At 47.2% G+C, this 21,075-nt stretch overlaps 1 protein-coding gene across 2 annotated transcripts in view; it reads right to left on the bottom strand.

The window, feature by feature from the left end:
* Window positions 1-21,075, bottom strand: part of KANK2 (KN motif and ankyrin repeat domains 2) — an 80,647-nt gene that overhangs the window by 6,155 nt on the left and 53,417 nt on the right. For both annotated transcript variants that reach the window (XM_077261977.1, XM_077261978.1), the window contains exons 3-13: window positions 18,855-18,950; window positions 15,759-16,008; window positions 14,484-15,676; window positions 14,147-14,263; window positions 6,248-6,317; window positions 5,647-5,865; window positions 5,442-5,529; window positions 5,117-5,336; window positions 2,504-2,646; window positions 1,483-1,683; window positions 1,087-1,179 (exon numbers count right to left, since the gene is read on the bottom strand). In XM_077261977.1, coding sequence (XP_077118092.1) covers window positions 1,087-1,179; window positions 1,483-1,683; window positions 2,504-2,646; window positions 5,117-5,336; window positions 5,442-5,529; window positions 5,647-5,865; window positions 6,248-6,317; window positions 14,147-14,263; window positions 14,484-15,676; window positions 15,759-16,008; window positions 18,855-18,894 — 2,634 coding nt within the window. In that variant the 5' untranslated portion in view covers window positions 18,895-18,950. The remainder of the gene's footprint in view (window positions 1-1,086; window positions 1,180-1,482; window positions 1,684-2,503; window positions 2,647-5,116; window positions 5,337-5,441; window positions 5,530-5,646; window positions 5,866-6,247; window positions 6,318-14,146; window positions 14,264-14,483; window positions 15,677-15,758; window positions 16,009-18,854; window positions 18,951-21,075) is intronic.

Here is a 21,075-nt window from a genome sequence, read left to right as displayed (position 1 = left end):
GGTTCCCCTGTCGGATGACGGGGTGGGGTTCCCCTGTCGGATGACGGGGTGGGGTTCCGCTGTCAGGTGGTGGGGAGCTGTTCCCCTGTCGGATGACGGGGAGCTGTTCCGCTGTCGGATGATGAGGAGTGGTTCCCCTGCCGGATGATGGGGAGATGAGGAGCGGTTCCCCTGGCGGATGATGGGGAGCGGTTCCCCTGCCGGATGATGGGGAGCGGTTCCGCTGTCGGGTGATGGAGCGGTTCCCCTGTCGGATGACGGGGAGCGGTTCCCCTGTCGGATGACGGGGAGCGGTTCCCCTGTCGGATGACGGGGAGCGGTTCCCCTGTCGGATGACGAGGAGCGGTTCCCCTGTCGGATGACGAGGAGCGGTTCCCCTGTCGGATGATGGGGAGCGGTTCCGCTGTCGGGTGATGAGGAGCGGTTCCCCTGTCGGATGATGGGGAGCGGTTCCCCTGTCGGATGACGGGGAGCGGTTCCGCTGTCGGATGACGGGGAGCGGTTCCGCTGTCGGATGACGGGGAGCGGTTCCCCTGCCGGATGATGGGGAGCGGTTCCGCTGTCGGGTGATGAGGAGCGGTTCCCCTGTCGGATGACGGGGAGCGGTTCTGCTGTCGGGTGATGAGGAGCGGTTCCCTGTCGGATGATGGGGAGCGGTTCCCTGTTGGATGATGGGGAGCGGTTCCGCTGTCGGATGATGGGGAGCGGTTCCGCTGTCGGATGACGGGGAGCGGTTCTGCTGTCGGGTGATGAGGAGCGGTTCCCTGTCGGATGATGGGGAGCGGTTCCCTGTCGGATGATGGGGAGCGGTTCCCCTGTCGGATGATGGGGAGCGGTTCCCCTGTCGGATGATGGGGAGCGGTTCCCCTGTCGGATGACAAGGAGCGGTTCCCCTGTCGGATGACGGGGAGCTGTTCCGCTGTCGGATGACGGGGAGCGTTTCCCCTGTCGGATGACGGGGAGCGGTTCCGCTGTCGGGTGATGAGGAGCTGTTCCGCTGTCGGGGAGCGGTTCTGCTGTCGGATGATGAGGAGCTGTTCCCCTGTTGGATGATGGGGAGCGGTTCCGCTGTCAGATTGGACTTACCCCTGCGGAGGACTTGGCGCTGTGAGCGTAGAGAAGCATCGCGATGTCGTTCTGCCCAGCTTCCAGCGCGATAGACAGAGCTGTGCTCCCATCCTAACACAGAGACAGGCAGCCATTACACTCAGGGGACAGTACATGAATCAGGCAGGCAACTGGGGAGGTGAAAGATGCTGTGCCCCAGCTGCTGCAGAACCTCTTTACAAAGAGAAGAGGGACAACTAGCAGATGTAATATACAGCAGATGCTGCAGAACATCTTTGAAAAGAGAAGGGGGAATTTCGTTACAATTGCGGGAGCAATTTATTTAAAGCCGCCTCATTGTGTGACCTTGTATATGGGTGTGTGTTATTGGGGCTCACACCGGGGGGTCCACCTCCTCGATGCCTAATGACTTACGTTATCTGTGAGCGCCACGTCGCAGGTAGGAACGGCCAGTAGGAGGCTGACGATATCCACGTGTCCGTGTTCACACGCGCACATGAGCGCCGTGGAGCCGTCGTGATCCTGCACGTTTACATCCGCCCCGCAGTGCAGAAGAGCGCGCACCACGTCCAGACGCCCGTGACTGACCGCCAGCATCAGAGCCGTTTGTCCTGCCTGAAATAAGCCAATATATATCTGTACATTACTGTGAAAAGCCATGCTAGGGTCCCTAGGGGGCGATATTCAGCATTCGAGGGGTAATAGCCCTCATTCTTCCCTTTGAGCTTCCATTGAACTCAATAATAAATCCACCTTCAGTGAGCGCCCCCTAGTGGTGGCTAGAGGAAGTCAGAATTTAATCATTTGACTCAAGTTAATTTAAAAATTGAAGCTGAAAAGACAGGCGACTTTACAGAATGAGCTCTCATGTGTGTACATGAAGAATAACACTATTTCTGGACATTTTATGACTTGTAGCCTGCATTTTTCACCCATTTTCAGACCTCATCTCTAATTTTCAATTGCCTCTGAGCCAGTTGGAGGGCACCGACACACAGACATAAGGGATTCTGGCTGTCCTGTGTCTACGTAGTAAATGTTTAGAAGCAGAAGCAGCATGGATGACATTATACTGCAGCACTCAGTAGTGCATCTGTGAATCCAGCTTTGAGGTGAAATAAACCCTTACTAGAAATCTATTTGTGTCCGTTGCTCTGTCCTACTTTCTTCCTTTCCATAGATTTGATCCCTCACTTGAGTTGTAAGTCTGTTTTATCTTGGTCAAAGAGGATTTTCACAATTTTTCAGGGTAAATATTTAGGAAAGAAAGTGGCTTGTAAGTGGAGAAAGAAGAATATTTGTCTAATAAGATATATTACAATATCTATTTCCTGGGAATTCTGGGTGACACGTAATATGACTGCCTTTGTAGTGTACACAGGGGCTGTCACCCACCTTGCCCAGACTCCTGAATGGCCTGCCTATAAGTACATACCTGGCTGGCTCTGCAGTTAACGTCTCCAAGACGCAACATCTGTGTGACCGTCTCTATGTCTTCATTGGAGCGGAAAGCTGCCAGAGCTGTGAGCATGAGGGGAGTGAATCCGGCCTTATTCTGTCTGTTCACATCACACAGGCCTGGAGGGAAAACGCGAAGTAGAGGAGGGGTAAGACAAGGCAGCACCGAGGGTTTGACGTTTTACGATGAGATTTGAAAAGGATGGGAAGTATTGGAACAGATGGCTTGTAGGGTGATATTCAACTGGGTGATGTATGAGGATAATTAAAGGACACAACACCGATCTCACGAGAAATACTTAAAACACTTTAAATAAATATGTCCATTTTATTATAAAAGTCCGGTAAAATAAAGCTAACCCCAGGGTTTTATTGCTGGTAAGTGTTCATTATACAGCAGTACCGAGTAGTGTAGCTGTAAATTCAGCTCTGCGGTGAGTATAATGCAAGTAAGTGTTCATTATACAGAAGTACTAAGTAGTGTAGCTGTGAATGTACAGCAGTATTGAGTAATGTAGCTGTAATTCCAGCCATGGAGTGAGTTTCCTGCTAGTAAGCGTTCATTACACAGCAGTACCGCATAGTGTAGCTGTGAATAGAGCTCTGGGTTGAGTTTAATGCTAGTAAGTGTTCATTATACAGCAGTACTAAGTAGCTAATTTAATTTTCATTATACATCAGTATTGAGTAAAGCAGCTGTGATTGTACAGCAGTATTGAGTAGTGTAGCTGTAAATCCAGCTCTATGGGTGAGTTTCCTGCTACTAAGTGTTCATTACACAGCAATACTGAGTAGTATAGCTGTGAATGCAGCTCTGGAGTGAGTCTACTGCTAGTGATTTTCATTATACAGCAGTACTGAGTAGTGTAGCTGTGATTGTACAGCAGTATTGAGTAGTGTTTCTGTGAATCGAGCTCTGGGGATGAGTTTCTTGCTAGTAATTGTGGATTACACAGCAGTACAGAGTAGTATAGTTGTGAATACAGCACTGTAGTGTGTCTCCTGCTAGTTAATTTTCATTATACAGCAGTACTGAGTAGTGTAGCTGTGACTGTGGAGCAGTATTGAGTATTGTAGCTGTGAATACAGCTCTGGGGGGTGCGTTTCTTGCTAGTAAGTGTTCATTACACAGCAGTACTGAGTCTTTCAGCTGTGAATACAGCACTGAAGTGAATCTCCCGCTTGTTAATTTTCATTATACAGCAGTACTGAGTAGTGTAGCTGTGAAACCAGCTCTGGGGTGAGTTTCCTGCTAGTAAGTGTTCATTACACAGTAGTACTGAGTTGTGTAGCTGTGTATGTACAGTGGTGTTGCTGTGAATCCAGCTCTGAGGTGAATATACTGCTAGTAAATGTTCATTACACAGCAGTACTGAGTAGTGTAGCTGTGATTCTACAGTAGTGTTGCTGTGAATACAGCTCTGGAGTGAATCTTCTGCTTTTTAATTTTCCTAAAACAGCAGTACTGTGTAGCGTAGCTGTGATTGTACATCAGTATTGAGTAGTGTAGCTGTGAATACAGTTCTGAAGTGAATCTCCTGCTAGTTATTTTTCATTATACAGCAGTACTGAGTAGTGTAGCTGTGAAACCAGCACTGGGGGGAGTTTCCTGCTAGTAAGTGTTCATTACACTGCAGCACCGAGTAGTGTAGCTGTGAATGCACAGTGTAGTATGTGTTCAATTGTGCTGCAAAAACAATGAACTGTCCAAGTAATGGGTCCTCCATAGTGAAAGTAGGAATAACTGCCAGCCACATAGCACTGGATGGTACATTGCTCTCGGGTACCGTTCTGGTTATTCACTGGCTGGCACTATTATTGATGTAGCAATCTCCTATGGGCACTGCCATGTGACTAGCACTATCTTATATCCCGACTGGCAGCTAATCATTATTGTCACCCCCCCTCCCCCCCAATGGTACTTAGCTGGACACCTCCATAATGTCAGAGCTGTAGTGTGAAGCTCCTGGGCCCCATCTGCAAAGATCCATAATAAGTTCTGTGACACCTTTATGAGCAGGACCAATCTTTATGCTCCAGATCTCAGAACTATCGGATCTCATTCTCACAAACCAAGTTGTTTTTTCCACCGGGAAACACAAGATCCTTTAGAAACAATGGCATTATTTAAAGCGTACCTGTCATCAGATCGACAGTGGACACTTTCTGTTCTTATTCTATGCCCGCTGTTCTCATTCTTCTCATTTTTTTTAAATTAAATCCGCCATACGGTTCCAGAGATATGGGCCTATGCAGTGCCAATTTTTAGTTGGTCTTTAGAAGGAGGCGTGGCTCACTAGATCCTCGGGGGCGTGTCTTTAGGTTGTCCTCCTTTGAGGTACGCCCCCTTGCAAAGACCAGGGAAAAATTAGGAATAAATAAAAAAAGGTCCATATCTCTGGAGCAGTATGGCGGAATTAAAAAAAAAAATAAAATAAAATATGGTATACTCAGGGGAACCGTGGAAATAAAATAAGACCAAAAACCGTCCATTCTTGACCGGTGGATAGGTCTTCTTTAAAGGCCTTTTTCTTCTTCCCTAACCCTGCCTTTAAGAACAGCCAAACCCATAAGCAATGTGTGATCTTACCAGTATCAAGGAGCTGCCGGACCACCGTGAAGTTAGACTGGGACACGGCATAGTGGACGGCGGTGTTCCCCTTAGAGTCGGCCATGTTTACGATGACTTCCAGGAGACGTGGAGACATAGCGCGGAAGACGTTGAGGTGATGGCGGATGATGGCGGGCTCCACCTCCTTCTGCCTGAAGATTTTCATCCATTCCTTCATAATAGCTTCATGTGCTGCTGCCTGAACACATCGGACGGGTCAGCATGTGACCTGCGGCTGGTGTAATACTACAAGTCCCAGCAGAACACGACGGTCTGTTCTGCAGGTTTCATAGCATACCCTTACCGTCTCCTCTTCTGTAAGGACAGCAGGATCGTCCAGATATTTCTGCAGAGCCACGCAGCCCGAGATCAGGACGTTACTGAGCTCCACCCTGCGTCAAGACACAATGGAGACCGAGATGTTGGGCAGGGAGGATGGGGCCAGCCTTATTTCATAATATACGGCCACTAAATCTACTATTAGGGCCAGTAAACAGATCCAGTGTTACCTGGGGACAGGACTAGTAGGGGCCGGGCTGCCCGCCGGGATCTCTGGGGCCTGGTGCTTCTCAGAATCCTTTGGCTGGCCGCTGGTAGGGATTGGTACTTGAAGTTCAGTCTGGGCCGCGTTAAGCCCCTCACTGGCCTCATGATATTCACTCTCCGTACTTTCACTGTCAGACGGATTCTCCATAGTTCCAGAATCTTCTGATGACGCCGCGTCCATTCTACAAGACACGCAAAAGTTAAAACAGTGATTCTTCTTAGTGCAGATTTATCTCGTTACATATCTTAACCGTGCTCCAAGCTCCTGTTTCCGATACCGCCACTAGAGGGAGCTCACTGCATACTAATTGATTTCAATGGCTACTGTGTTGAGTAAGCTAGCATGCTCCCTCTAGTGGTGACTGCAGGCAGGTACACTCTGACCACGATGGTAAGAAAAAATAAATCTATAAAGGCCATAAAGTTTCCTAATCAAGATATTATTAGATAATGGATTAAATAAATTACACTGTCATAATTTCCAAATGGCGAAATGCTGACCACGACTCCTGCAGATTTTATAATGCGGACCACAAAAGTTTTAATCACTCTTCTGGTACTTACTCTCCATTAACCCCAGAGAACTGGGATTTCGTCTCCTGTTCTTCCTGAGTGATGCCTTTATCTGAAAATTCTGAAAGACATCATAGAAAACAAAGTATTCAGTCTTCCTATAGAAAAAAAAATCCCCATTGTGGCCACTAGATGGCAGTGTCACACAGTGATAAATCCAGTGGGAGGTGTGGTGGCGCTGGAGAGGTAGATGTGTGATGATAGGCTGCATGATGTATGAGGGGCATGTGGATGGGGTCTACAAGGGGGTATATAAATAATAGCTGCACTTGGGAGCACAAGTATATTGCAAGATAACATGGCTGCACTTCATATGGGGGAAATGGCGGAACTATATATGGATGGTCTGAGGCTGCACTTGGGATGTACCTGACAATATACACTGCTCAAAAAAATAAAGGGAACACTTAAACAACAGAATATAACTCCAAGTAAATCAAACGTCTGAAATCAAACTGTCCACTTAGGAAGCAACACTGATTGACAATCAATTTCATATGCTGTTGTGCAACTGGAATAGACAACAGATGGAAATTATTGGCAATTATCAAGACACCCTCAATAAAGGAGTGGTTCTGCAGGTGGGGACCACAGACCACATCTCAGTACCAATGCTTTCTGGCTGATGTTTTGGTCACTTTTGAATGTTGGTTGTGCTTTCACACTCGTGGTAGCATGAGACGGACTCTACAACCCACACAAGTGTCTCAGGTAGTGCAGCTCATCCAGGATGGCACATCAATGCGAGCTGTGGCAAGAAGGTTTGCTGTGTCTGTCAGCATAGTGTCCAGAGCCGCGTCGGACTGGAGCACCTTGGGCCCACCAGAGAAAATCATTCTTGGGGCCCGCTATGTAGCTACATAGAAATAAATACAAGACCACCAATTGTGTGGTAAAACACGCTAATATCAGGGTATAATATAAGGTAGCACACATCTTAATTATGTAGCAGTGGTTGCGGTAGAATCATAGAGGGGTAGCCCCCTCATAGAATATAATGTCGCCCCCTCATAGAATATAATGTAGCATCCCTCATAGAATATAATGTAGGCCCCTCATAAAATATAATGCAGCCCCCTCTCATAGAATATAATGCAGCACCACACAAAATATAATGCAGCCCCCTCAGGTATAACACAGTCCCCACCATATAACATAATGTAGCACCCTCATAGGGTATAATGCAGCCCCCTCATATAGTATAATGCAGCCCACCACAGAATATAAAGCAGCCCCCCATATAGTTTTCTGTAGCCCCCTCATAGGGCATAATGCTGCCCTCCTCATATAGTATGATGTAGCCCCCAGAATAAAATGTAGTCCCCTGAGAGAATAATGCAGCCTCACCACAGAATATAATGCAGCCCCCATAGAGTATACTGTAGTCCCCTCATATAGTAATATGTAGCCCCCAGAATATAATGTAGTCCCCTGAAAGAATAATGCAGCCCCACCACAGAATATAATGCAGCCCCCATAGAGTATACTATAGCCCCCTCATATATTATGATGTAGCAGGCCAGAATGTAATGTAGTCCCCTGAGAATAATGCAGTCCCCCACAGAATATAATGTAGCCCCCTCATAAAGTATAATGCAGCCCCTCTCCACCTTCATCATTGCCTTCTCCCCCACCACCCCATCACTGCCCATTCCACCACCTCTATCATTGCCTCCTCCCCACTACCATCGTTGCCCATTTCATCACCTCCATCATTGCCTCCCCCCACCACCATCATTGCCCATCACTTCCCTCATTGCCTCCCACCTCCATCATTGCCTCCCCCACCATCATTGCTCATCACCCCCATCATTGCCTCCCCCACCATCATTGCCTCCCCATCACCATCATTGCCCATCACCTCCATCATTGCCTCCCCCACCATCATTGCCTATCATCGCCATCATTGCCTCCCCTCACCATCATTGCCTATCACCTCCATTATTGCCTCCCCCCACCATCATTGCCCATCTCTGCCTCTCCCCACCATCATTGCTCATCACCTCCATAATTGCCTCCCCCCACCATCATTGCTTGTCACTTCCATCATTGCCTCCCCCCACCATCGTTGCCAATCACCTCCATCATTGCCTCCCCCACCATCATTGCCTCCCTCACCATTATTGTCCATCACCTCCATCATTGCCTTCCCCCACCATCATTGCTCATCACCTCCATCATTGCCTCCCCCACCATTATTGCTCATCACTTCCATCATTGCCTCCCCTCACCATCATTGCCCATCACCTCCATCATTGCCTCCCACACCATCATTGCCCATCACTCCCATCATTGCCTCCCCTCACCATCATTGTCCATCACCTCCATCATTGCCTCCCCCACCATCATTGCTCATCACTTCCATCATTGCCTCCCCCACCATCATTGCCCATCACCTCTATCATTGCCTCCCCCCACCATCATTGCCCATCACCTACCTGCATCATTGCCTCCCCGCACCATCATTGCCCATCACCTCCATCATTGCCTCCCCTCACCATCATTGCCCATTACCTTCATCATTGCCTCCCCCCACCAATATCATTGTCCTTCCCCACCACCCATCTCACACATGCAACACAAAGCACCGCTCCACATACACACACAGGCACACAGACACACAGCAAAGCTCACCTCCCTGCAGCAGCAGCTCATCCCGGCAGCCTCTTCCTCGCCGGCAGCTTCCTGTATGAGACAGTGCACTGGATGATGACGTCATCCAGCTGGGCTGTGTCTTAGTCAGGAAGCAGGACGCCGGGATGTGCTGCGCTGTGTGTCTGCGTGTGTATGTGGTGCGTTGCTTTGTGTGTGTGCGTGTGTGTGGTGCGGTGGTGGGGCTTTACATGCGGGCAGTGTTATAGCTACAGCCTGCGGCTAACGCTGCCCGCTATTAAAGAGAAATGGTATTCACGCCTCTACACGCCCATAGGGGCATGGGGAAGCATGAATATTCATTTTGCTTTAGCAGCGGGGACAGGATCCTGTCTGCAGCTGCTGCTACGCTGGCACAGGGCAGGCCCCCTTGAGTCAGGGGCCCCATAGCCACTGGCAGGGGGCCCTAGGCAGCTGCTGGCCAGTATGCCAGCAGGTGTCAGTGCCTGGGCCCACTGGAGAATCCTCTGCTTCTCCGGTGGGCCAGTCCGAGCCTGGAGGCTCTACTAGGAGACAGGCCAGTACACCAGGAGATGTGGAGGGGGCCGTAGGAGGGCAACAACCCAGCAGGACCGCTACCTATGCTTTTGTGCAAGGAGGAACAGGAGGAGCATTGCCAGCGCCCTGCAAAATGACCTCCAGCAGGCCACACATGTGCAAACAGTTAGAAACCGACTCCATGAGGATGGTCTGAGTGCCCGACGTCCACAGATGGGGGTTGTGCTCACAGCCCAACACCATGAAGGACACTTGGCATTTGCCACAGAACACCAGGATTGGCAAATTCACCACTGGCGCCCTGTGCTCTTCACAGATGAAAGCAGATTCACACTGAGCACATGGGACAGACATGACAGAGTCTGGAGACGCCGTGGAGAGTGATCTGCTGCCTGCAACATCCTTCAGCATGACCGGTTTGGCAGTGGGTCAGTAATGGTGTGGGGTGACATGTCTTTGGAGGGCCGCACAGCCCTCCATGTGCTCACCAGAGGTAGCCTGACTGCCATTAGGTACCGAGAGGAGATCCTCAGACCCCTTGTGAGATCATATGCTGGTGCAGTTGGCACTGGGTTCCTCCTAATGCAGGACAATGCCAGACCTCATGTGGCTGGAGTGTATTAGCAGTTCCTGCAAGATGAAGGCATTGAAGATATGGACTGGCCCGCCCGTTCCCCAGACCTGAATCCGATTGAGCACATCTGGGACATCATGTCTTGCACCATCCACCAATGTCACGTTGCACCACAGACTGTCCAGGAGTTGGCGGATGCTTTAGTCCAGGTCTGGGAGGAGATCCCTCAGGAGACCATCCGCCGCCTCATCAGGAACATGCCCAGGAGTTGTAGGGAGGTCATACAGGCACGTGGAGGCCACACACACTACTGAGCATCATTTCTTTGTCTTGAGGCATTTCCACTGAAGTTGGATCAGCCTGTAACTTCATTTTCCACTTTGATTTTGAGTATCATTCCAAATCCAGACCTCCATGGGATATTAGTTGTGATTAACATTGATAATTGTTATGTTTTATTGTTCTGAACACATTCCACTATGTAATGAATAAAAATTTGCAACTGGAATATTTCATTCAGAGATATCTAGGATGTGGGATTTTAGTGTTCCCTTTATTTTTTTGAGCAATGTATATTACATTCACACGTCATCTGCATTTAAGACCCACATAAAGCCATGAGATGAACACTATTGTTCTTAGCAAAGGAACATCCAAACCAACTGCCTGTCTCAGAGATTCAATAACGGAAATCAACCCTAAAATGAATGAATGAATGTGTATATATTTTTTTTACTGGTAGGTTTTTTTTTGTTTACCCCCTGCATAGACCTAAAACTGAATAAATGAAGTTCAGGCTCCCTGCAGCCACCACCAGAGGGAGCTCATGAGCTAAATGCATACTGTTCATAAATGTAACATTAATAACAGTGTGCAGTGAGCTCCCTTTAGTGGAGGCTGCTGGGAAACAGAATTTTAGCTTATTCTATGCTATTTCTTTTGGTTGAAATTTTGCAACACTTGCAACTTTTTTCTTTAATGCTATGTGCACACATTCAGGATTTTTCGTGTTTTTTCACTTTTTTTTCGCTATAAAAACGCATACATATGCATCCCATCATTTATAATGCATTCTGCAATTTTTGTGCATATGTTGCATTTTTTCCGTGAAAAAAAAGCATCGTGGTAAAAAACGCAGCATGTTCATTAATTTTGCGTTTTTTTCGCATTTTTCCCACTATTTAATGCATTGGGAAAGCTCCGGAAAAAAAGCGAAAAAAAGGCGAGAAAAACGCGAAAAAAACGTATGCGGATTTCTTCCAGAAAATGTCCGGTTTTCTTCAGGAAATTTCTGCAGAAATCCTGATGTGTGCACATAGCCTATAAAGGTGCAATAAATAAATAAATAAATAAATAAATAAATGAGGAACATGTTTGATTTTGCACAAAATACATTAACTGCATGAGCTAGTTTGGAGAACTTGGCGTCAAAATAAGTAAAAGAATACCACAAAACAAAAGATGAAAAGTGACGTAAAATAACAAAAAAAACACAACACAAATGATGAATCGTGCCCAACGTGTCTCGGCTGGTGAATCGGGCCCTACGTGTCTCGGCTGGTGTATCGCGCCCTACGTGTCTCGGCTGGTGTATCGCGCCCTACGTGTCTCGGCTGGTGAATCGGGCCCTACGTGTCTCGGCTGGTGTATCGCGCCCTACGTGTCTCGGCTGATGAATCGGGCCCTACGTGTCTCGGCTGGTGAATCGGGCCCTACGTGTCTCGGCTGGTGAATTGGGCCCTACGTGTCTCGGCTGGTGTATCGTGCCCTACGTGTCTCGGCTGATGAATCGGGCCCTACGTGTCTTGGCTGGTGAATCGGGCCCTACGTGTCTCGGCTGGTGAATCGGGCCCTACGTGTCTCGGCTGGTGTATCGTGCCCTACGTGTCTCGGCTGGTGTATCGCGCCCTACGTGTCTCAGCTGATGAATCGGGCCCTATGTGTCTCGGCTGGTGAATCACGCCCTACGTGCCTCGGCTGGTGAATCGGGCCCTACGTGCCTCGGCTGGTGAATCGGGCCCTACGTGTCTCGGCTGGTGAATCGGGCCCTACGTGTCTCGGCTGGTGAATCGGGCCCTACGTGTCTCGGCTGGTGAAATGGGCCCTACGTGTCTCGGCTGGTGTATCGTGCCCTACGTGTCTCGGCTGGTGAATCGGGCCCTACGTGTCTCGGCTGGTGAAATGGGCCCTACGTGTCTCGGCTGGTGTATCGTGCCCTACGTGTCTCGGCTGATGAATCGGGCCCTACGTGTCTCGGCTGGTGAATCGGGCCCTACGTGTCTCGGCTGGTGAAATGGGCCCTACGTGTCTCGGCTGGTGTATCGTGCCCTACGTGTCTCGGCTGGTGAATCGGGCCCTACGTGTCTCGGCTGGTGAATCGCGCCCTACGTGTCTCGGCTGGTGAATCGGGCCCTACGTGTCTCGGCTGGTGAATCGGGCCCTACGTGTCTCGGCTGGTGAATCGGGCCCTACGTGTCTCGGCTGGTGAATCGCGCCCTACATGTCTCGGCTGGTGAATCGCGCCCTACGTGTCTCGGCTGGTGAATCGGGCCCTACGTGTCTCGGCTGGTGAATCGCACCCTACGTGTCTCGGCTGGTGAATCGCGCCCTACGTGTCTCGGCTGGTGAATCGGGCCCTACGTGTCTCGGCTGGGGAATCGGGCCCTACGTGTCTCGGCTGGGGAATCGGGCCCTACGTGTCTCGGCTGGGGAATCGGGCCCTACGTGTCTCGGCTGGTGAATCGGGCCCTACGTGTCTCAGCTGGTGAATCGGGTCCTACATGTCTCAGCTGGTGAATCACGCCCTACGTGTCTCAGCTGATAAATCGGGCCCTACGTGTCTCGGCTGGTGAATGGGGCCCCACGTGTCTCGGCTGGTGAATGGGGCCCTACGTGTCTCGGCTGGTGAATCGGGCCCTACGTGTCTAGGTTGGTGAATCGGGCCCTATGTGTCTAGGCTGGTGAATTGGGCCCTACATGTCTCGGCTGGTGAATCGCGCCCTACGTGTCTCGGCTGGTGAATCGCGCCCTACGTGTCTCGGCTGGTGAATCGCGCCCTACGTGTCTCGGCTGGTGAATCGGGCCCTACGTGTCTCGGCTGGTGAATCGGGCCCTACGTGTCTCGGCTGGTGAATCGGGCCCTACATGTCTTGGCTGGTGAATCACGCCCTTCGTGTCTCGGCTGGTGAATCGGGCCCTACGTGTCTCGGCTTGTGAATCGGGCCCTACGTGTCTAGGCTGGTGAATCGGGCCCTATGTGTCTCGGCTGGTGAATCGGGCCCTACGTGTCTCGGCTGGTGAATCGGGCCCTACGTGTCTCGGCTGGTGAATCGCGCCCTACGTGTCTCAGCTGATGAAACGGACCCCAAGTGTCTCGGCTGGTGAATCAGGCCCTACGTGTCTCGGCTGATGAATCGGGCCTTACGTGTCTCAGCCAATGAATAGGGCCCTACATGTCTCAGCTGTTGAATCGGGCCCTACGTGTCTCGGCCGATGAATCGAGCTCTACATGTCTCGGCCAATGAATTGGGGCCTACGTGTCTCAGTTGATGAATCGGGCCCTACGTGTCTCAGCTGATGAATCGGGCCCTACGTGTCTCAGATGATGAAACAGACCCTACATGTCTCGGCTGATGAATCGGGCCCTACGTGTCTCGGCTGATGATTCAGGCCCTACGTGACTTGGCTGATAAATCGGGCCCTACGTTTCTCGGCTGATGATTCGCGCCCTACGTGTCTTGGCTAATGATCGGCCCTACGTGTCTTGACTGACTAGTCCGATGCAGGTTCATGGTGGCTTCTCCCCGCACCAATCTCTTAGACGGACTGGTCTTTCCCTCTGTCTGTTTTAGGGATAAACCTATCAGTTAAAGGGATCAGGGTAAGGAGAATCCACAGGAGATCTACCTTGGCTAGTCAGCCAAGATGCGTAGGCTTTGACCGTCTTTTCTAAGTGTGTTTTTCTGACATACCCAGCTGCAATACCACAGCCAGACTCAAATTCATTGTGCCAGATGACAGGTTCTCTTTAACAACCAGCAAAGAATCTTAGCCCTGAAAACCACATGGATGGAACATGCTGCTCTCACAAGAATGTCATTATATCCATAGATAATGAGCAGAAGCCTTCTTGACGTTAGATTGGAAGATAGCTCTTGACCCATTACCTGTGCCATCTTCTTTCCTGGGCACTGATCCATCCCCAGTCATATCTGCTCTATGAATGTTCTGGTTGACAATAAGACAAGGAGATGGTTCTTCTTTTTCACTGCCCGAATCAAGCTCTGAAGATAGAGAAGGAATAGCGTCGATATAATTTCATAAAAAGTAGGAGTCTATATGCATTATGAAAATGAGGCCTCACAGGAGGACATGGCTTAAAGTGTGCCAATGTGTGCCAAATTTGGGGAGCAAAAATTGGTCTAAAACTTGACCCATTAAGAGACCAAAGACAAGACTTTTTTGGTGCCCATAGAGAGGTCATCAATACAGTCCACCACTCACCTTTCTTCTCCCCACTGCTTTGCCCAGTAATGCTGATCTTCTTGACCAAATGGACATGGACAGAAGGTCCGGTTGAAGTAAAAAGTGGTTTGTCCATCACTTCTCGGCTCTTGTAGACCCTCTCCTCTTCTTCTCTTGTTTTTATTATGGCTACTCCTCTACTTTCCAAATCTCTTGACCTTTGAAGATGGACTCCAGGTCCAACCTCAGTGCTAGAGACAACCTCACTTCCTCGCTCCACCCTTGCAACCTTCACTCCATCGGCTCTCACATCTTCTTTCTTTTCTCTCTTTAACATGTCATCGCCTCTGGACGACGCTCGCTCAGCTTCCTCTAGTTTGCGGTTGGCGTTTTGAACCTCGGTCAATGCCCGATTAAGCTGCCGCTCCAACACTGCCACTTTAGCTGATAGCGCCTGGACTAGAAGCTTTTGTTTGTCCGCCTCTAGCTGCCTAGGTGGTCCATGAGGGATGAAGTCAACTTCCCTCACCCAAACTCCAACACTACAGAATTTCTTAACTGGTCTCCCATTGGAAGCCAAACACTCTTTCTTGGCTTCTGTTCCCAAATGGTCCTTTCGCTCTCCTGACTCTTTCTTGTCTTCTCCTTCAGTTCCTTCATCTCGTACTTTCTTATCTTCTCCAGTTCCAACCTCATTTCTTCCATCCTTCAACTCTTCTTCTGGAATTTCGATGTACAGTTCTCCTCTAGTCCTGCTTTTAATGCTTCCTCCCGGGTGTCCTAGATATTTCTGGCTCTTGAGTTGGACACTGAGCTGACGTTTTTCCTCCTGGAGCACCGAAATTTTCACTTGAAGCACTGGAATCATCTTAACCTGTTCTTCCAGTTGACGTAATCTCTTCAGGGCCACGGCCATTTGCTCCCGTACATGCTGAAGGTGGACCGGAGTTGGAGACACTGGTGTGGACATCCCAGAACTTAGTGGAGTAAAAGAAGACAGCTGCTGACAGGAGGATGAAGAGGGAAGACGAGAGAGAGATGGAGTCGAAATGTTGCTGGTAGACCGGCATCCAAGACTGAGTGGACGAGACTGTCCAGCTTCCAGCTTCTTGCTTGCATCCAGCAGGGTTTTCTCAACCCTGGGATTGAAGCTGCTTGAGGTTTGAGACCCACTCCTAACTTCATATGCTGGGTAAAAGCCTCTGCCACAATAGGAGTAAGATGAATGACGGCTGCAAAATAGAACCCAAAAGTCAGATCCTAAACATCTGACAGGAGACTCAAGCGTCAATCTATGTGTAAGCAGAAGAGTACCTGTCATTGCTGGCATTGGAGCAGAGAGATTCAGTAGATGTCCACCATGATCCAGTATAACCGGGTCCTCGGGGTAACGATCCAAACCGAGGTCTGCGACTGACCGGCACTCGTTTAATAGTGTGCCCTTTTTCTATATCATCAACATATTTTAGGAAGTCTAGATCCAGTCGGTATCCATATGGCGTCTCCACAGAATATGGTGCTTCAGGCTCTTTCATGGCAGAAAAAGAATTCGGGACCGATTTACCTGTAAAATAAAACTGGGGTAAATTATATTGTACCAACAGTTATATTCTTGTATATAGGGGGCAGTATTACAGTAGTTATATTCTTATACATGGGGCAGTATTATAGTAGTTATATTCTTATACATAGGGGCAGTATTATAGCAGTTATATTCTTGTACATAGGGGACAGTATTATAGTAGTAATATTCTTGTACATAGGAGTAGTATTATAGCAGTTATATTCTTGTACATAGGGGCAGTATTATAGTAGTTATATTCTTGTACATAGGGGCAGTACAATAGTAGTTATATTCTTGTACATAGGAGCAGTATTATAGTAGTTATATTCTTGTACATAGGGGCAGTATTGTAGTAGTTATATTCCTGTACATAGGGGCAGTATTATAGTAGTTATATTCTTGTACATAGGGGCAGTATTATAGTAGTTATATTCTTGTACATAGGGGCAGTATTGTAGTAGTTATATTCCTGTACATAGGGGCAGTATTATAGTAGTTATAGTCTTGTACATAGGGGCAGTATTATAGTAGTTATATTCTTGTACATAGGGGGCAGTATTATAGTAGTTATATTCTTGTACATAGGGGGCAGTATTATAGTAGTTATATTCTTGTACATAGGAGCAGTATTATAGTAGTTATATTCTTGTACATAGGGGCAGTATTATAGTAGTTATATTCTTGTACATAGGGGCAGTATTATAGTAGTTATATTCTTGAACATAGGAGCAGTATTATAGTAGTTATAGTCTTGTACATAGGGGCAGTATTATAGTAGTTATATTCTTGTACATAGGGGGGAATATTATAGTAGTTATATTCTTGTACATAGGGGCGGTATTATAGTAGTTATATTCTTGTACATAGGAGCAGTATTATAGTAGTTATAGTCTTGTACATAGGGGCAGTATTATAGTAGTTATATTCTTGTACATAGGGGGGAATATTATAGTAGCTATATTCTTGTACAAAGGGGCAGTATTAGAGTAGTTATATTCTTGTACATAGGGGCAGTATTATAGTAGTTATATTCTTGTACATAGGGGCAGTATTATAGTAGTTATATTCTTGTATATAGGGGCAGTATTATAGTAGTTATATTCTTGTACATAGGGGCAGTATTATAGTAGTTATATTCTTGTACATAGGGGCAGTATTATAGTAGTTATATTCTTGTACATAGGGGACAGTATTATAGTAGTTATATTCTTGTACATAGGGGCAGTATTATAGTAGTTATATTCTTGTACATAGGAGCAGTATTATAGTAGTTATATTCTTGTACATAGGGGCAGTATTATAGTAGTTATATTCTTGTACATAGGAGCAGTATTATAGTAGTTATATTCTTGTACATAGGGGACAGTATTATAGTAGTTATATTCTTGTACATAGGAGTAGTATTATAGTAGTTATATTCTTGTACATAGGGGCAGTATTATAGTAGTTATACTCTTGTACATAGGAGCAGTATTATAGTAGTTATATTCTTGTACATAGGGGCAGTATTATAGTAGTTATATTCTTGTACATAGGGGGCAGTATTATAGTAGTTATATTCTTGTACATAGGGGGCAGTATTATAGTAGTTATATTCTTGTACATAGGGGGCAGTATTATAGTAGTTATATTCTTGTACATAGGGGCAGTATTATAGTAGTTATAGTCTTGTACATAGGAGCACTATTATAGTAGTTATATTCTTGTACATAGGGGCAGTATTATAGTAGTTATATTCTTGTACATAGGGGACAGTATTATAGTAGTTATATTCTTGTACATAGGGGCAGTATTATAGTAGTTATACTCTTGTACATAGGGGCAGTATTATAGTAGTTATAGTCTTGTACATAGGAGCAGTATTATAGTAGTTATATTCTTGTACATAGGGGGCAGTATTATAGTAGTTATATTCTTGTACATAGGGGACAGTATTATAGTAGTTATATTCTTGTACATAGGGGCAGTATTATAGTAGTTATATTCTTGTACATAGGAGCAGTATTATAGTAGTTATATTCTTGTACATAGGAGCAGTATTATAGTAGTTATATTCTTGTACATAGGGGCAGTATTATAGTAGTTATACTCTTGTACATAGGGGCAGTATTATAGTAGTTATAGTCTTGTACATAGGAGCAGTATTATAGTAGTTATATTCTTGTACATAGGGGGCAGTATTATAGTAGTTATATTCTTGTACATAGGGGCAGTATTATAGTAGTTATATTCTTGTACATAGGAGCAGTATTATAGTAGTTATATTCTTGTACATAGGAGGCAGTATTATAGTAGTTATATTCTTGTACATAGGAGGCAGTATTATAGTAGTTATATTCTTGTACATAGGGGCAGTATTATAGTAGTTATATTCTTGTACATAGGGGCAGTATTATAGTAGTTATACTCTTGTACATAGGGGCAGTATTATAGTAGTTATAGTCTTGTACATAGGAGCAGTATTATAGTAGTTATATTCTTATACATAGGAGCAGTATTATAGTAGTTATATTCTTGTACATAGGGGGCAGTATTATAGTAGTTATATTCTTGTACATAGGAGCAGTATTATAGTAGTTATATTCTTGTACATAGGGGCAGTATTATAGTAGATATATTCTTGTACATAGGGGGCAGTATTATAGTAGTTATATTCTTGTACATAGGGGCAGTATTATAGTAGTTATATTCTTGTACATAGGGGCAGTATTATAGTAGTTATATTCTTGTATATAGGGGCAGTATTATAGTAGTTATATTCTTGTACATAGGAGCAGTATTATAGTAGTTATATTTTTGACTGTTACATTGATGTTAGCTTATGAGATAATGGACTGAACAGTTACCTGGAAAGTGAGTCTCCATGTGCAGAACTTGTGCCATCATGTCTGTAATTGCTTGTGATAAACAGAAATGTGCAGGTTGTGCAGTTTAATTGTGCTCTGTAAGAGGGAAAATAGCAGAGAAAGATATAGTGAAAATTTACTGAAATAACATGGTGTCTGCCCCTAATAAATCAGAATGATACAGTCAGGAGGGAGGAGCTGTGTGACCTGGAGTCTGCTCCTCCCACCACAGGGTGACGCAGTCAGGAGGGAGGAGCTGTGTGACCTGGAGTCTGCTCCTCCCACCACAGGGTGACACAGTCAGGAGGGAGGAGCTGTGTGACCTGGAGTCTGCTCCTCCCACCACAGGGTGACGCAGTCAGGAGGGAGGAGCTGTGTGACCTGGAGTCTGCTCCTCCCACCACAGGGTGACACAGTCAGGAGGGAGGAGCTGTGTGACCTGGAGTCTGCTCCTCCCACCACAGGGTGACACAGTCAGGAGGGAGGAGCTATGTGACCTGGAGTCTGCTCCTCCCACCACAGGGTGACGCAGTCAGGAGGGAGGAGCTGTGTGACCTGGAGTCTGCTCCTCCCACCACAGGGTGACACAGTCAGGAGGGAGGAGCTGTGTGACCTGGAGTCTGCTCCTCCCACCACAGGGTGACACAGTCAGGAGGGATAACATTGTAACCTTTTACCACAACAGCCAATCAGATCACTGATTTCATATTCGGCGCTGTGCCAGGACTGTAATCTGGCTGCCATGACTGTCGCCTCCTGGTGGCGGAGCCTGATATACAGGCCCCGGGGTCTCCTCTCATGATCTCCGTGCAGTATCTCGCCCTTATGTGCTCGGTGTCACACGTCCTGTACAGGCCCCATCACGAGTTCTCTCTAATCAACCCCTTCTCTTCTCATACTCGTCTTCATTCATCGGTTTCCATGTGTCCCCCGTGTGCTGGATAATCAGACACTCTCACGTTACATCTCCCACAGCTCTCTTTTCTCGCTTCCCTTCATGTCTTGCCCTTTTCCCTGGTTCTTGGAGAGTTTGTTCATTCCTCTCCTCTCTGTGGTCGGTCTCTTTCATTCCTTTTCTCTCTCTCTCTACCGTTTATCTCGTCATTTCGGTCCTCTCTGTGGTCAGTCTCTTCATTCCTGTCCTCTCTGTGGTCAGTCTCTTCATTCCTGTCCTCTCTGTGGTCAGTCTCTTCATTCCTGTCCTCTCTGTGGTCAGTCTCTTCATTCCTGTCATCCCTGTGGTCAGTCTCTTTCATTCCTGTCCTCTCTGTGGACAGTCTCTTCATTCCTGTCCTCTCTGTGGACAGTCTCTTTCATTCCTGTACTCTTTTGTGGATGGTTTCTTCATGCCTGCTCTCTCTACTGACTGTCTCTTTCATTCCTGTCCTCTCTGTGGTCGGTCTCTTTCATTCCTGTCATCTCTGTGGCCAGTCTCTTTCATTCCTGTCATCTCAGTGGCCAGTTTCTTCATTCCTGTCCTCTCTGTGGTCGGTCTCTTTCATTCCTGTCCTCTCTGTGGTCGGTCTCTTTCATTGCTATCCTTTTTGTGGCCAGTCTCTTTCATTCCTGTCATCTCAGTGGTCGATGTCTTTCATTCCTGTCATCTCAGTGGACAGTCTCTTCATTCCTGTCCTCTCTGTGGTCAGTCTCTTCATTCCTGTCATCTCAGTAGTCAGTCTCTTTCATTCCTGTCCTCTCTGTGGTCGATGTCTTTCATTCCTGTCATCTCTGTGGACAGTCTCTTCATTCCTGTCCTCTCTGTGGTCAGTCTCTTCATTCCTGTCATCTCTGTGGTCGATGTCTTTCATTCCTGTAATCTCAGTGGTCAGTTTCTTCATTCCTGTCCTCTCTGTGGTCGGTCTCTTTCATTGCTATCCTTTCTGTGGCCAGTTTCTTCATTCCTGTCATCTCAGTGGTCAGTCTCTTCATTCCTGTCCTCTCCATGTATGGTCTCTTCCATTCCTCTCCTCTTTTGTGGACGGTCTCTTCATTCTCACCCGTCTCTCATTCCTCCCACTTTGCATTCCTGCAGTCACACAGGTTCTCCCCTGTACACCGCCATCATATTCCTGTTTGATATCTCATCATTCCTTCTGTTTCTTGCCCTCTGTGCAGTCTCTTTCCCGTGGCTTCCCCCATTTCTGTACACTCCCTTCTCCATTCCCTTTTCTTCTCATTCCTACATATCATGAAGCTTCTCAGCTTCCCCAGCTTTCTTCGG

Source organism: Ranitomeya variabilis, chromosome 5, assembly GCF_051348905.1.
Source record: "Ranitomeya variabilis isolate aRanVar5 chromosome 5, aRanVar5.hap1, whole genome shotgun sequence".
Taxonomy (NCBI): domain Eukaryota; kingdom Metazoa; phylum Chordata; class Amphibia; order Anura; family Dendrobatidae; genus Ranitomeya; species Ranitomeya variabilis.
Note: the sequence above shows the minus strand (reverse complement) of the source record. Positions and strands in the feature narration are given on the sequence as shown.